The sequence below is a fragment of the Carassius gibelio genome, chromosome B15, assembly GCF_023724105.1.
Source record: "Carassius gibelio isolate Cgi1373 ecotype wild population from Czech Republic chromosome B15, carGib1.2-hapl.c, whole genome shotgun sequence".
In the NCBI taxonomy this organism is placed as follows: domain Eukaryota; kingdom Metazoa; phylum Chordata; class Actinopteri; order Cypriniformes; family Cyprinidae; genus Carassius; species Carassius gibelio.
Window position 1 is genome coordinate 3,098,444 of NC_068410.1, and position 16,502 is coordinate 3,114,945.

Genomic DNA, 16,502 nt, shown 5'->3' on the forward strand with positions numbered 1-16,502 from the left:
AAATTGTAGCTATAAATAATATATTTGGTCTACGTTTAACATAAGTGATGTGTATTCTTTCTTACTAATACATCCTTGTGTATGTGTGTGAAGGTGAGAATCCAGGGTCTCACTGGGAATATCCAGTTTGATCATTATGGACGCAGAGTCAACTACACCATGGACGTCTTTGAGCTAAAGAGTAACGGCCCCCGCAAGGTCAGACACACAACACACTGCATTCCGACACACACAAGCATTCGTTTATACAGATACACACCGTAATTTTACCTAGATACACACACACACATGATTAATCATCTCATCATCTATCATCTGCAGATCGGTTACTGGAACGATCTGGATAAATTGGTTCTGGTCCAGAATGAGCTCTCCATGGGAAATGACTCTGCTATGGAGAACAGAACAGTTATCGTCACAACTATAATGGTAATGTACACGCAACCACCCACATCTGCTGATTTACACATGTAGTGCCATCTAGAGGGAACAGGACACAATACATCAGTTAGACATACTTAAATAAAACTAACCTTCATTGCTCTGGAATGTATTGGTGAGGAAAACGAGGAAAGAAATCAAGCCAGTCAAAGAGAGAGAGAGAAAGAGAGAGAGAGAGAGCTGACTGTGCATTGTTTCATTTATAATGTTAATGTCATCAGTTTAGCCATAAATAAAGGAACGGGGGGCTATACTGAAGAAAAAAAAAGTTTACATATGCATGCTGGTTGTTGTTAAAATTTCCCTTAAAAAAAGCACCATAGTAACCATCGTTTCCAACAAATCACCATAGTTATAGCAGTCATTCTTAAGGCGCTGTTTCACTAGCTGACTCAATTTGGTTTTGGTCAGGGGTGTCAAAAAAGTTTTTTGTCGAAAAGTCACTCAGCGATTAATAATGGATGAGCTGACAGAATGCCTGTGACAATTCCATCCCATTCTGTCACATACTAATGAAATAAGAACAGGAGCACCATGCACACAATTATAATAAGGTGAATTTGACTGGAAATTATATGTAAAGATATGCTGTATGACTTTGCATTCGCTGTCAGTTCTTTAGCCTGAGAACATTTACTTTTATATTAATGCATTTGGTAGGTGCTTCAATCCAAAATGGCAATGCAACCCATGACCTTGGCATCAAGTTCTGCTATTTAAGCTACATAAATGCCATATTGCATACAGAAGAAGCTCAATGGTTACTGCTCAAAGGCCATGAGAGCCGCCCACTTACTGGCTCAGGCTATTCCAAACTTGCTAAATGTTGCATTTAAGTCAGGGGCATTAACAAGAGTTGAGTCACTATCTAACCTCTGATTCTACAACAGCTCACAGCCGAAAATCAATTTTGCAGGACATCATCATTAAAGGCCTAGAAACTCAGAACCTTTTAGCAATTAAAATTTAGACAAGCTCAGATGGTTCATATTTTAGAATATATGTATCTGAAATTCTAATTTATCAGTCACTGTTTGAATGTTTTAAAACATTTTTAATTTGGTAAAATATCAACAATAGTTCTAAAAAGAACATTAATATGAACAGAATATCTCACAATTCTACATTTATATCTTGCAATTCTGTTTTTCTGTATATCTTGCAATTCTGCATTCATACCTCGCAATACTGCATTTATATTTCGCAATTCTCCATTAACTATATCTCACAATTGATGCGTTTATTTATCACAATTCTGCATGTATATCTTGCAATTCTGTTTATTTTTCTCACAATTCTGCATTTATATCTTGCAATTCTGCATTTACTGCATAACTTGAAATTCTATGTTTATGTCTCACAATTTTGTTTTCTGTATATCTTGCAGTTCTGCATTTACTGTATAACTTGAAATTCTAAGTTTATATCTCGCAATTTAGATTTCTGTACATCTTGCAATTCTTCATTTAAATCAACCAATTCTGCATTTATTTCTTACAATTCTGCGTTTATATCTTGCAATTCGCCATTTACTGTATATCTCGTAATTCTGCGTTTATATCTTGCAATTCTCTATTTACTGTATATCTCGCAATTCTGCGTTTATATCTTGCAATTCGCCATTTACTGTATATCTCAAATTCTGCATTTATATCTTGCAATTTGCCATTTACTGTATACAGTATCTCGCAATTCTGCGTTTATATCTTGTAATTCTCTATTTACTGTATGTCTCGCAACTCTGCATTTATATTTTGCAATTTCCATTTACTGTATGTCTCGCAACTCTGCATTTATATGTTGCAATACGCCATTTACAATATATCTCGCATTTCTGCATTTATATCTTGCAATTCGCCATTTACTGTATACAGTATCTCGCAATTCTGCGTTTATATCTTGCAATGCGCCATTTACTTTATATCTCGCAATTCTACATTTATATCTTGCAATTCGCCAATTACTGTATATCTCGCATTTCTGCATTTATATCTTGCAATTCGCCATTTACTGTATACAGTATCTCGCAATTCTGCGTTTATATCTTGCAATGCGCCATTTACTTTATATCTCGCAATCCTACATTTATATCTTGCAATTCGCCATTTACTGTATATCTCGCATTTCTGCATTTCTATCTTGCAATTCGCCATTTACTGTATACAGTATCTCGCAATTCTGCGTTTATATCTTGCAATAAGCCCTTTACTTTATATCTCGCAATTCTGCATTTATATCTTGCAATTCGCCATTTACTGTATACAGTATCTCGCAATTCTGCGTTTATATCTTGCAATGCGTCATTTACTTTATATCTCGCAATTCTGCGTTTATATCTTGCAATTCGCCATTTACTGTATATCTCGCAACTCTGCATTTATATCTTGCAATTCGCCAGTTACTGTATACAGTATCTCGCAATTCTGCATTTATATCTTGCAATGCGCCATTTACTTTATATCTCGCAATTCTGCGTTTATATCTTGCAATTCGCCATTTACTGTATACAGTATCTCGCAATTCTGCGTTTATATCTTGCAATGCGTCATTTACTGTATATCTCGCAATTCTGCGTTTATATCTCGCAATTTTCCATTTACTGTATATCTCGCAATTCTGCGTTTATATCTTGCAATTCACCATTTACTGTATATCTCGCAATTCTGCGTTTATATCTCGCAATTTGCCATTTACTGTATATCTCGCAATTCTGCGTTTATATCTCGCAATTCACCATTTACTGTATATCTCGCAATTCTGCGTTTATATCTTGCAATTCTGCGTTTATATCTCGCAATTCGCCATTTACTGTATATCTCGCAATTCTGCATTTATATCTCGCAATTCTCCATTTACTGTATATCTCGCAATTCTGCGTTTATATCTTGCAATTCTCCATTAACTGTTAATCTTGCAATTCTGTATTTATATCTCGCAATTCTGCAATTATATCTTTAAAATCTACATTTATATCTAGCAATTCTGTTTTCTGTATGTCTTGCAATTCTGCATTTATATTGTGTAATTCTGCGTTTATATATCCCAATTCTACATTAACGCTTTGCAATTCTATGTTTACGGTATATCTTGCAGTTTTTCTCACAATGCTGAGTTTAACTTTGACTTTGCGAGATTTATCCCTTGGCAGAAAAAAGCTTAAATTGAACATAATAAGATTTCAAATTAATGTTTTACTTTTCATTTTGACCTGAAGGTTATCTATGAGAAGTGTTACAAAATAGCACTGTTTTATTAGTACACAAATATACACAGCCTGTCCTTCAAACAACATTTGAAGTTTTTTAATCGCTTTCTATTTTTCTTAACTGCTGCCCCAGTTTTACTGTAGTAACTATGGTATTTTGATGGAAACTATGGTCAGTGTGGTAAATTCTATAAGGGTTTAAACAGGGAAAAGAGCGATAGAAAATTATACCTTAGCAGGCTCCTCCTCTCTCTCTCTCTCTCCTTCTCTGTCTCTCTTTTCTTTTCTGCCGTGCGCTTTTTAAGGCGATGGAGAATTTTACCTCTGCAGGATCGTCATCGTATCCATCTCTGCTAAAGAATCCGCTGTTCAGACACTGAGCAGAGAGAAGAGGACGAGACAACCGTGAGACACCAGAGAGAGTAATGATTCATCTGTTTTCAGACCCTCTTCAGCTGGGACTGCAGCATTAAACATTCACTAACATTCAGCCCACGTACTTGAGGTGCAATGCCAAGGGTGTAAAAAGCAGCTTCGTGGGTATTTCGATTTGTCTTCTTGTGAATGCTTGCCCTTGCATTATGAATTACATAGTTGGCGTTTAAAGGCATCATTGAAATCGAAACAGACAAATATATAAATATTATTTATTTGGCTTCATGTTAAACAAATATATCATAGCACATTAAATTAAACACTGAAAAATAAAATAAAATAAGATCACAATCTAAATGTATAATGTTCACTCTGTAAGTCGGAGATTTATGGCCCAGTCTTGTAACGTCAGATTATTGTGTTGCCTTTGAATGTCCAGAAAAACATTAGAGGAGTGTGTTTCTTGAAGGTTTGATATTTTGATATTTTTCATGATTATGGAGGATGATCTCGATTATTCATGTCCAGATATAGCGAGTCACGGCCTTTACAAAAAATATAAAAACCTGGTCTCATATTTCTGATGTGGATTTCATCCTTGTTTACATACACAGTGGCTGCTGAAATGTGTGTGTGTGTGTGTGTGTGGGGGGGTGTGTAAGCCAAAAAAAAGCACCCTTTCTAACATCTTACCAATATTTCATCCCAATTACTATAAAAATGATTATGGCAATATTAACAAATAACAACACAAATGAAAAATAAGAATCAGCAGAAATACACAGAAATGCACCTGACCTTCAGCCTCCGCAGTGTTCGCCTCTGGGGTCTCAGATTTCCCACAATCCACTGCAGAGTCACATTCAGCTCTGACTCCATTCTGGCATGAATCACAGTCATATTCATTCCACATAAATAAACATTAATATATCTGCTGCATGATATCAGCAGAACGGGCCATTTCGTGTTGACTTTTAACAAAAACTACTTAATTACACAATGTGGGCTCAAACAAACAGAGCGACGCTTTCTATAAATAGAAACGTTAATTAATCCAATGAGAGTTCTGGAATCAATCAAGCGTAAGTGTGACAGATGCAGAGCAACGTATTACGATGCACAAGCAGCACATCCAGTGTGTGTGTGTGTGTGTGTGTGAGTGTGAGTTTGTGTGCATGTGCATGTGTGCGTGTGTTTAAGTGTATGTGTGTGTGTGCATGGACAGAGAGAGAGATAGTGATTGCTGAGTAACTGATAGCTGTAATTAGTGTAACTCCAGTCTGAGGAGACGTGAGGCGTGTTTCTCCAATGTAACGTTCATTAACTACACGTCTGCAGACAGCAGCCCATCTATCCACACTGAAGCCTCACACACATCCGTTATGTTTGTGTCCATGCATTCCTTCTCTTTACATACTTTGATATTCTTCTCTGAGTTTCAAGGAATATTTGACTCAAAAACAAACATTTGATGGATCTTAACCATTCAGGATGAGTTTGTTTCTTCATCAAATTTGGAGAAATGTAGCACTGCATTAGTGTTTCATCAATGGATGCATTGCAGTGAATGGGTGCCGTCAGAATGAAAGTCCGAACAGCTGATAAAAGCATCACACAGCACTCCAGTCAATCAGTAAATGTCTTGTGAAGCCATCCATTACCATGTTTTTAACCTCAAACCGTTGCTTCTGGCTAAAATATGAGCTTCTCACATCAAAATCCACACACATTTGTCTAGAGCTGTTTTGGATCGTAAATGGTGATCTGTTTCAGATTTCACTTTGGAGATCTGTATTTTGTCATCTATAGCTATTAACTGCATTAATGACATTCTACAGATTCTAGCAATTAGCTCCAGCCTCATGCAAGCATTTGTATAATGTGTTATAGTTTGAAAAAGTAGTTTGGTTTCATATTTTCATCGTTTCTTTGCATTGCTGCCTTTTTTTTCTGTGCTTCTATTGATTGTATATTTCTATATTTATTGGCAAATATATAAATAAATCTTTTAAAGTAAAGTATATTTACTCAAAACACTTCTTGTTTAGTAAAATTATTTATTTATGTTTTAATGGTAAATAAATAAATTATTGTTTGGAAAAAATCACAAGTGTATTTCCTCTAAATTCACTTTTTATTTACTAAAATATACTTGCAATTTCTTTATAGATTTTCTTAAATTAATAGATGATTTATTTAAATTAATAGATTATTAATTTTTACATTTACTAGTACATATTATAGATAATATAAATAAATAAATACTTTATTAAAAATTTCATTACAAGCAAACTTTCTGTTAAAACTATTGTTATATATTTACTTGTAAAAATCTAAATAATTTATTTGGGGGAAAAATACAATTATATTTACTCTAAACAAACCTTTTGTTCACTAAATAATTTTTGTTCAGTAAATATATTTGTATTTTTTAAAAGCTGAATAAATTAGTAAATAAATATAAAATTCATAAAAAATATAAATGTATACTTAACTCTAAAGCATTTATTTATACACAATAAAAGGCAGCAAAACACACGATGCAATCCATAGACATCAAGTCTAAAATAACTAATATTCTTATAACATTACATTTACGTTCTGCTCTTGTGTGCCTTCATATCCAGTTGAATGTGTTTTTCCATATCCGTGTCAGAGAGAAAAAGAAAACCAGGCTCCAGAATGAAGTGCTGTACACTGTGGTGATATTTCATTTGGTTTCTCCACTGTAAACTTCTGTTTTATAAGCAATGTAAATTAATTGACTGTAAAATGAATGCATTTTGATATTTACACTGTCTAAATGTATTATGTTGTTGTTTCTCTGTCTAAATGATTCTTGCTTTAATGCGTAGAATGGTTTCTCTTGTCAGAAATGATCTCTTAATTTTATTTTCACTATATGAACTTGTTTATTTTAATTTGCTGTAATTAAATCATTTGATTGCCATTTCCCAGTTGATTATAGTGACTTTGTGCACTTTGCAATGGTTTAAATGTAAAGTGGTTATTCTGTTATATAGTCGTACACCTGTGGAAATGATTCAAATAAATGTTTTGATTTATAATGCTAAACTTGTCAGTCAAATGTTTATTGGCTGCATTTCTAACGAGCATCACAAATACACATAACACACTCATTTATGGCACATAATGTTAGTATGCTACATGGTGTATTACATATGCATGCAATAAGCTCATGCATATATCCCTGTGAACTCATGTTATGTGATTATGAGTATTAATGAAGTTACTATGTTAAGAAAATAAGAAAATAAATAATAACTGGTGCTTTTAAGAACCTAGAAACCAAAACACTGATCTGAAAAACTTTTTATGCTCTCCAAAGAACTGACAAAGGAAAAAATTATATTCTTTAGAACTTTTATTTTGAAAAGTGTAATTAATGATACAGTTTAATTCTGAGGTCAGCTTGACCATCCCTGCCCACCTCTGTCTGTGTGTGTGTGTGTGTGTGTGTGGGTGTGTGTGGGTGTGTGTGTGTGTGTGTTTAGGAAGGACCGTACGTCATGCTGAAAAAGAACTGGGAGATGTATGAAGGAAATGACCAGTTTGAAGGATACTGTGTGGATCTGGCGTCTGAGATTGCCAAGCACATCGGCATCAGATACAAGATCTCCATCGTTCCTGACGGGAAATACGGAGCCAGAGATCCGGAGACGAAGATCTGGAACGGCATGGTTGGGGAGCTGGTGTACGGGGTGAGATATACACATAGATACATATCAGCCACACAGGGTCATTTACAGGTGTATTTACATTTACAGATTATTCTCGTCGTGTTTTATCATGAACGTTACTTTTGTTTTCTTTTTGCTTGTGCATCAGATGAAAGGGCTTGGAAAATAGTATTCCAAATTGTTTTCAAATAAAGCTACATTTATGATATGATATGTTATAGAATTATATATATATATAATACACTGGAGAGAAGAACATTTTTACTGGTAAATATATAAACTTTTATATTTATGTAAAAAAAGTATTTAATGTTGTGTTTTATGCATATATTATATTGTATACATATATATATATATATATATATATATATATATATATATATATATATATATATATATATATATATATATATGTTGTTTATGTATTTAAAAAATATAAGTATATTAAAATAAATTAATTAAATTTTTTTATTGAATCATATTTTTAAGTAACAAATTATATTATATTATATTATATTATATTATATTATATTATATTATCTATGCCACTTTTCTCATTTTTTTTTCATGCTTGTAATTTATTTTAAAATATTGATTTGTGTTTTTACTAATAAATATATAATACATTTATTTAAACAAAAATATATTTAAATTATATTTTATAATCTATAAAATGTTTCAACTTTATTACAATTAGGTAACTTACTGTAAAAAATTGATTCATGTTGAAGTACTAAAATGAATAAAACTAAAACTGAAAAAAAGAAAGGTAAACAGCAACATTAAAATATTAAATATTTATATATAAAAATACATATTCATAAATTTTTAAACATAAAAAATATATATATTGATGTACTAAAACCTAACATTAAAAAAAATATATATAAAAACAATTAAAAAATAAATGAAACTCTAATAGAGTCCTATAGAATATAGAAAAACACTGAATAGAAATTGGAATAGAATAAAAAAATGGAAACTACAAATTAAACAACAAATTAGATTCAAAGCTAATTCAAAATATTCATTAATACTCCAATAGTATATAAATTATTTTAAAATAATATATATATATATATATATATACACCTTATATAATTTATAATTCATACAATATACACACACACACACACACACACACTTATGATGCATGAATAAACAGTATATTAAATAGTACGTATATATTATATTCTAATATATTATTCTATATATCTTAAATAGACACTAACAAATGATTCCTGATGGTAAAGCATCACCAGCAAAGCATTTGTCATTTTGGCAAAACAGCAGGAGAAGCCGATTACTCGTGTTTGCTCAAATTGTTTGCAGACAACTATTGACATGTTTAATTTAATCATCCAAGTCAATTTGCATCTTTAATTTTCCATCAATAAGAAGAGACATGTCGTACAAATACAACAAATAAAGAAGAAAATTAGAGAAGGAAACTGGTTTCCATAAACCAACAGCACAATCTCTCATTACAGTGTGTTAATGTTCGGCTCGCAGGGGTTTGACCTGATGAGTTTGGTTGCGAGCGATGGACGCAGTGTTTGTATGCAGTTTCTCTGTTAAACGCAGTCAGAAGTATTAACACCATTATTCAGCGTGCAAGTACATAAAATCAGTCACTGGTGCGTCGCCTCTCTGACATCTCGCTGCGACTCCAACAGCGAAAGGCAAACGCTCCTGCAGCCGAGTGTTAATGAGCTCAGAGAGAGGACAGATGCGCTTCTTACTGCCCCATTAAACACTCTCATGCACCAACCTGCTCTCTGCATACACACACTCCACACAGGATAGAATTATTGATTTGACAATATCATAGAAAGCTTTCGTGAGAGAGCAGAGGGTGTTAAACAACGTTTTGGCGACGCTCTCTTGGTCTAGTGCTGCGTTCTGCTGTCAGATATTCTGTATAATGATCGCTAATCTGTGTTTTTAACCGGTCTTCAAGGAATAGTTCAGCTAAAAATTAATTTAATGAAAGTTTATGCCATGTAAGATTGTAGAGGACAAATGTAGCATTCTATCTCTTGGATGCTGTGCAGTGAATGGGTGCCGTCAGAATGAGAGTCTGATAAAAACATCACAATAATCTACAGCACTCCAGTCCATCAGTGAACATCTGGAGAAGACAAAACCTGAAACAAATCCAACATTAAGACGTTTAAACGTCAAACCAATTCTTCTGGATAAAATACAATGCTTCATCCAGTGAAACATGGAAAAAAATACAAATAAAATATAAATCTTGTTTTTACAGAAAAAGTGGTTGCCATAAAATATAAAAATATATAAAATAACAATAATAAAATAAAATAAAAATAAAGTAAAATAAAAACAAATTTAACAGAATAGTTTAAAACTGACGTAATTTTTAAACTTTAATTTAAATGAAAATTAGAACTGTTTCCTTGGCAACTAAAATATTTAAAAACTAAAAAGACGGAACTTAAAATTGGACTAAAACTAAAACTGAATTTAAAAAGCTAAATAGAAATAAGAAATACTTCAAGCATAAAATTAGTAGGCAAAAACAAATAAAATATAAATATGAAAATATGAAAGTTAATAAGAATTATTATTATTATTAATATTATTAATATACTATATTCTTATTATATTATGCATAAACGTTTGTACATAAAACTTTATTTATAATATATCATAATAATATTAATGTAAAGTAAAATGTTTCAAAATAATTTAATGATTCCATTATATATTACTATATTATGAATTAACTATTACTTTTATACATAAAACTTTTTTACATTAATATTTATATTGTATAAAATAAAATATTAATTAAAATGTTTCAAAATATTAAAACACACTTTTTTTCAGTATATACAGTAGCTAGGACAATTTGTTTCTTTGATTTTTTTTTTTTTTTTTTTTTTTTTGGGAAACAGCCGTGCAATAATGTCTTTTCGGACCATTTTCAAATCCATTTTTCTTTTCTTTTTTTTTTCTTTTTTGCTTTGAACGACATTAATCTTAAAGCTGCTGGGTTTGGTTCAAGGCTTAAAACTCCTCATTGAAGAATTTATTGCAACGCAGCTGGGGAAAATAAATGGCAAATGCATCTCCAGCACCAAGGCCACTGAAAAAGCGCACATACACACACACACACACACACACACACACACACTCTCTCTCTCTCTCTCTCTCTCTCTCTCTCTTATTCAGAGGAGAATGTCTCACACAACAGAATCGTTCATGCTTTACAGTGCATGCGAATTCAGACATTACTCACATGAAATTACATGAGCCAAATCTTTTCTTCTTTTCAGCTTGCAAAATTGCAGAAAACGTTAATTACCAGCTGCGGGCTCCTTTATGGATTATTAGGAAAAAAATACAGAACAGTATTTTGGAATGAAACCCCGCTCAGCATCAGTGTTTCATGGATTCTGAGTCTGACCTCTCGCCGGCACGAACACACGATCACTCTCTCTGTTGCCACAGGCCTCTAATGAAATCTAGCAGCGAAACAACTTCTTGTATTCCTACAGGAGGACCAAAAGAAGGGCGACTTTTACAGCGACCTTTCACTGGTATTAAATCACTGAGCTGCTGTAAATATGACTCTCGCAAGTCCCTCAGATGCCCGTTCATTGATAAAACCATCTCCATTCACAACCGCTCAAATCCTGCACTTTTTATAAACTTGCAATATGCTCTAAATGTGATATAAAAAAGGAAGTGCATTGCAATTTAAAAAGTCTTCGTGAATAGATGAATCTTCTTTCAAAAACACTAAAACAATAATTTACTCACCCTCATGTTGCTCGAAACAAAGACTTGCTATATTCTGTGGGAGATAAAAAATGATGTTTGAAAGAATGTCTCAATGTTTTTTTTATTAATGCAATGAAAGTCAATGCGGTCCAATGTTGTTTGGACCTCAACTATCTTAAAAATACATTACCTTGTGTTTTAAAATGACATGAAGGCGAATAAACAATGACAAAATATAAGATATTTCAGCTGAAACATCCTTTTAAATATACAACAAACAACTGAAAACTTTGAGACTTTCTCCAGTTTTGACATCATAAACTACTCAGTTTTGCAGCTTTGTTTCAATTAAAAATCTTAATAGGAACGTCCCGTTCTGAGCCTCTGAATGTTTTGGTTCCTCCACAGAAAGCGGAAATCGCTGTGGCCCCTTTAACCATCACTCTGGTCCGGGAGGAGGTGATCGACTTCTCCAAGCCTTTCATGAGTCTGGGCATCTCCATCATGATCAAGAAGCCTCAGAAGTCCAAACCGGGCGTCTTCTCCTTCCTGGACCCGCTGGCCTACGAGATCTGGATGTGCATCGTGTTCGCCTACATCGGCGTGAGCGTGGTGCTCTTCCTGGTCAGCCGCTTCAGCCCGTACGAGTGGCACACCGAGGAGCCCGAGGACGGCTCCGACGGTCCGCCCAGCGACCAGCCCCCAAACGAGTTCGGCATCTTCAACAGTCTCTGGTTCTCTCTGGGCGCCTTCATGCAGCAGGGCTGCGACTTCACACCCAGGTGAGAGCCACTAGAGCCGTGCAATTCATTAAAATACAGTTGAGGTCAAAAGTTTACATCCCCCTTTCAGAATATGCAAATTGTCCATTATTTTACCAAAATAAGAGGTAATGAAAAAAAAAATGCATTTAATTGTTTACTTAGTACTGACCTGAATAAGATATTTCACATGAAAGATGTTAACATTTAGTCCACAAGAGAAAATAATAGTTGAATTTATAAAAATGACTACGTTCAAAAGTTTACACGCCCCTGATTCTGAACACTGTGTTGTTACCTGAATGATCCACAGCTGTGTTTTTTTGGTTTGTTTGTTTGTTTAGTGATGGTTGTTCGTGAGTCTCTTGTTGGTCCTGAACAGTTAAACTCTCTGCTGATCTTTAGAAAATTGATTCAGCTCCCATGAATTATTTGGTTTTCCAGCATTTCTGTATATTGGAACCCTTTCCAGCAATGACCGTATGATTTTGGGATCCATATTTTCACACTAAGGACAGCTGAGGGACTAATATGCAACTATTACAGAAGTCTCAAACATTCACCAATGCTCCAGAAGGAAAAACCATGCATTAAGAGCTGGGGTGTGAAAACTTTTGAACAGAATAGAGATTTTTCTTATTTTGCTTAAATATCATATATTTTCATTTAGTACTGCCCTTCAGAGGCTGCAGAAGATACTTACATGTTTCCCAGAAGACAAAACAAGTTAAATTTACACTGATCTTCAAATTACAAAAGTTTTCACACCCCTAGCTCTTAATGGATGGTTTTTCCTTCTGGAACATCAGTGAGTGTTTGAGACTTCTGTAATAGTTGAATGAGTCCCTCAATTGTCCTCAGTGTGAAAAGATGGATCTCAAAAACATACAGTCACTGCTGGAAAGGGTTCAAATAACCAAAAAATGTTGGAACACCATAGAATTTGTGGGAAACTTTTTGTAGTAAATGGTTGCGTTATAATGTGCACTTTAACATGCAGCAAGTGCCAAACATCTTCACAAACGTATAAACCTGCTGTTGTCAAAAAGAGATGCTTTAAGGATTCAAAATAAAAGTTTGATGGTTTTATTAGTATTGTAGTATTGTAATTTTAGTTGTACTGTGAAACAAAATTATTATTGTTGCTGTTATTATTATGTTTTTCTGAAATGCTAGATGTTTATTTTATTTAATAGAGAAGAAGAATTACAATAATAATATTTCTTATTTTGTTTAATATTTGTATTTAGTAATATTATAATTATAATAATATAAACAACAACAATAATAATTGTAGTTATAATAATAATAATAACAATTATAATTATTAACATTAATTTTATAAAACGCAACATTCCAAAAATCTTCTCAAATGTATAATAATAATAACTTGATAACTGCAACTTAATTGTGAGATATGCACTAATTGTAATATATATTTATATATAATTCTGATAAATGTCACTTAATATCTCACAATTGTTTTATTGTTTTCCGCCACAGAATTAAAAATACAAAAAAGATTTTTGTTCTCTTTTTATTCTCACAATTCTGAACTCTCTTCTCAGAATAACACATTTATATCTTGCGATTATTAAACTTTTCTCATAATTGTGAGATATAAATTCAGAATTGCAACAAAACAAAGTTATGAGACTTAAAAAAATTAAGTAAATTTTGTACTTTTCTTTTTTTATCCTGTGATGGAAATGGGCTTCCATAAATATTTTCCAACTAAAATAACACTTTAATTTAATTAATTGAATTTAACATTTGAATTTACCACATTATTACTAATATTCATTCAATATTTATGTTTATTTTTGTACTTGTTTGTTTTGTAGTCTATGATCACTCAAATAACTTTCTTAATTTAATTTCTCACATTTACGTTAAGTCATTTTGCAGCCGCTTTTATCCGAAGTGTTTTCTCCACCGCGGCCGTCAGAAATCTCTCCAGTGAGCATGATCTCTAGTAATGCACACTGCAGATATTTTCTGGTCTAAAGCGGATCATTCCTGTGCTTTTGTCTGCGCTGACCTAAAGGCTCCCCACAAGCCCTGGCACGAAATTAAAGTTGGACTTTGTCATCTGCGTCCGGGAAGAAACCGCAAGAAACTTTCAAGACAAACATTACATTTTCATCTCTGCAGCTGCATGGCAGAAAGTCACACTTTACTTTTAGAATATTTATAAGAATATAGCATTTTATTATTGATAGCCGGAGAATTAGCCGGATAGCCGAAGCCGTGCATTACAGTACATTACTGATCCACACACACACACACACACCTAGTCTGACTCTCTCATACATTACCCACGAAATATACAGAGACTGGGCTATTTTTAAAATGAATGGACTTCACTTTCTATTATTTAAATGAATGTCTACTGTGGCACTGTTACAGTTAAAGTCAACATGAAAATACTGTTGAGCCTATTTACCTTCTTTTTTTATTAACAGAAAAAAAAGACACATACACATAGATTTATATGTATACATACACATGCTAAAACTATATATATATTAACTAATATTAACTAAAAGATCATTCACTTAAATTAAATATTGTTTAACATTTTCAAAATTTTATCTCAGGTACATTTATTCTTTTAAACAAACCACTCAACTAAAATTAAAAATGAAATTTTACAATTTTAATAAAAAATAAAAATAAAAAATAAAATAACTTACTTAAAAAAAGTAGTAAATATGCACAAACACATAACAAAATTGCTAAAATAATTCAAATGAAAACAGAAAATATTAAAATAAAGACTAGTTAAAATATTAATAAGTAATATACAAGTATGTAAATGATACTAAAATAACAATGTATATATATATATATATATATATATATATATATATATATATATATATATATATAAAATGAGCTTATTATACACAATTAACCAGTCCATATTACACTGAAGAAACAAATATGTACATAATCATTAATCAAAACGCAATAACTTACAACTCTGCAGTGACTTCAGTTGATCATCATCAAGGCTATGTTATCATGGAAAAAATGTAATAAAAAAAAAAAATGGATCAATCAAATAGTGAATAAAATCAACTTTATTTCTAAATGAAGTTTTTGTTTCACTGTGAAATGCATCACATTACAGAAGGCTAAAGCTTTGCGAAAGAAGTTACATGATGACTAAATCATACTGAAGCACACACACACACACACACGTTTGTTTTGGAAGAGTATTTTTGCACAGATGTCCACTAAACAATCAAGGGAATGTGTCTTTGTGTAAACAGCAGCTGCAGCAAATTGATTCTCCATTATCAAGTCTCACACGGGGCGAGTGAACATGCAAAGAGCCAGGACTATTTGTCCTTCAATTTCGCTTGGGTTTCTCTCTCTCTCTCTCTCTCTCTCTCTCTCTCTGTCTGTCTGTGTCTCTCGCTCATGTTCTCTTCACTGACATCAGAACATTCCATCAATATCTCCCGCTGCAGGTTGAATTAGGCTGTCAGTCAGGCAGACAGAGAGAGAATTACACACCTATTCCTTTCAGAAACAGGTCACACTTTACGTGAAGCCTGCATACAGTGTAATGCATTATAGAGAAATCTTTATTCACTATAAATAGTGTCAACCAATATGTATTTTTAAATCTAGAATGCAAAGTGTCTGATATAATGGCATTTAATAATTGCAAATGAAAAATGCTCTCAGACAGCATATATTACCTTTATTTTTACTCAAAGTTCACTAAAACATTGAAAACTGAAAATTATTTTTATTTTTGGTGACAGGATTGACAGTAGATTTTTAAAATAATATAAGAAGAAACAAATGCATTTTGTCATCAACTTCATGTAGCTACTAAAAAAACTGAACTAAAAATGAATAAAAAATTATACCGACATATTTAAAAAAAAAAATCCATAACAAATAAAATACAAAAACACACAACAAAATGATTACAACTAAATTTAAAATGATAAGAAAAAAATAAAGAAAATATAAAAAATCTAAATATGAATAGAAATGATAACAATATTTCAATTATATAATAGCACTGCTAAAAATATATATATTTAAAAAAATTATACATTTTATTTCAGGTGATTACCAAGGCATTTTTTATTTGATATAACTTGATGTATGAAAACTACAAAAATTACAACTAAAATAAAAACATAATATATAATATATATATAGAATAGAATAGAATAGAATAGAATAGAATATATACAATATAATGTAATATAATATAATACCCAATTTAATGTGCATTTCATG

The 16,502-nt window shown here is 32.2% G+C and overlaps 1 protein-coding gene across 6 annotated transcripts in view; it reads left to right on the forward strand.

The window, feature by feature from the left end:
• LOC127973090 (glutamate receptor 4-like) overlaps positions 1-16,502 on the forward strand; it is an 82,644-nt gene that overhangs the window by 39,432 nt on the left and 26,710 nt on the right. For 5 of the 6 annotated variants that reach the window (XR_008157245.1, XM_052577130.1, XM_052577132.1 and 2 more), the window contains exons 8-11: positions 94-198; positions 322-429; positions 7,537-7,743; positions 11,881-12,254. Coding sequence is in view for 5 of the 6 variants with exons in the window: in XM_052577130.1 (XP_052433090.1) it covers positions 94-198; positions 322-429; positions 7,537-7,743; positions 11,881-12,254 (794 nt within the window). In the remaining variant the exon portion in view is untranslated. Of the gene's footprint in view, positions 1-93; positions 199-321; positions 430-3,951; positions 5,995-7,536; positions 7,744-11,880; positions 12,255-16,502 lie in introns of those variants that run through there. The other variant, XM_052577134.1, reaches the window with a different exon arrangement.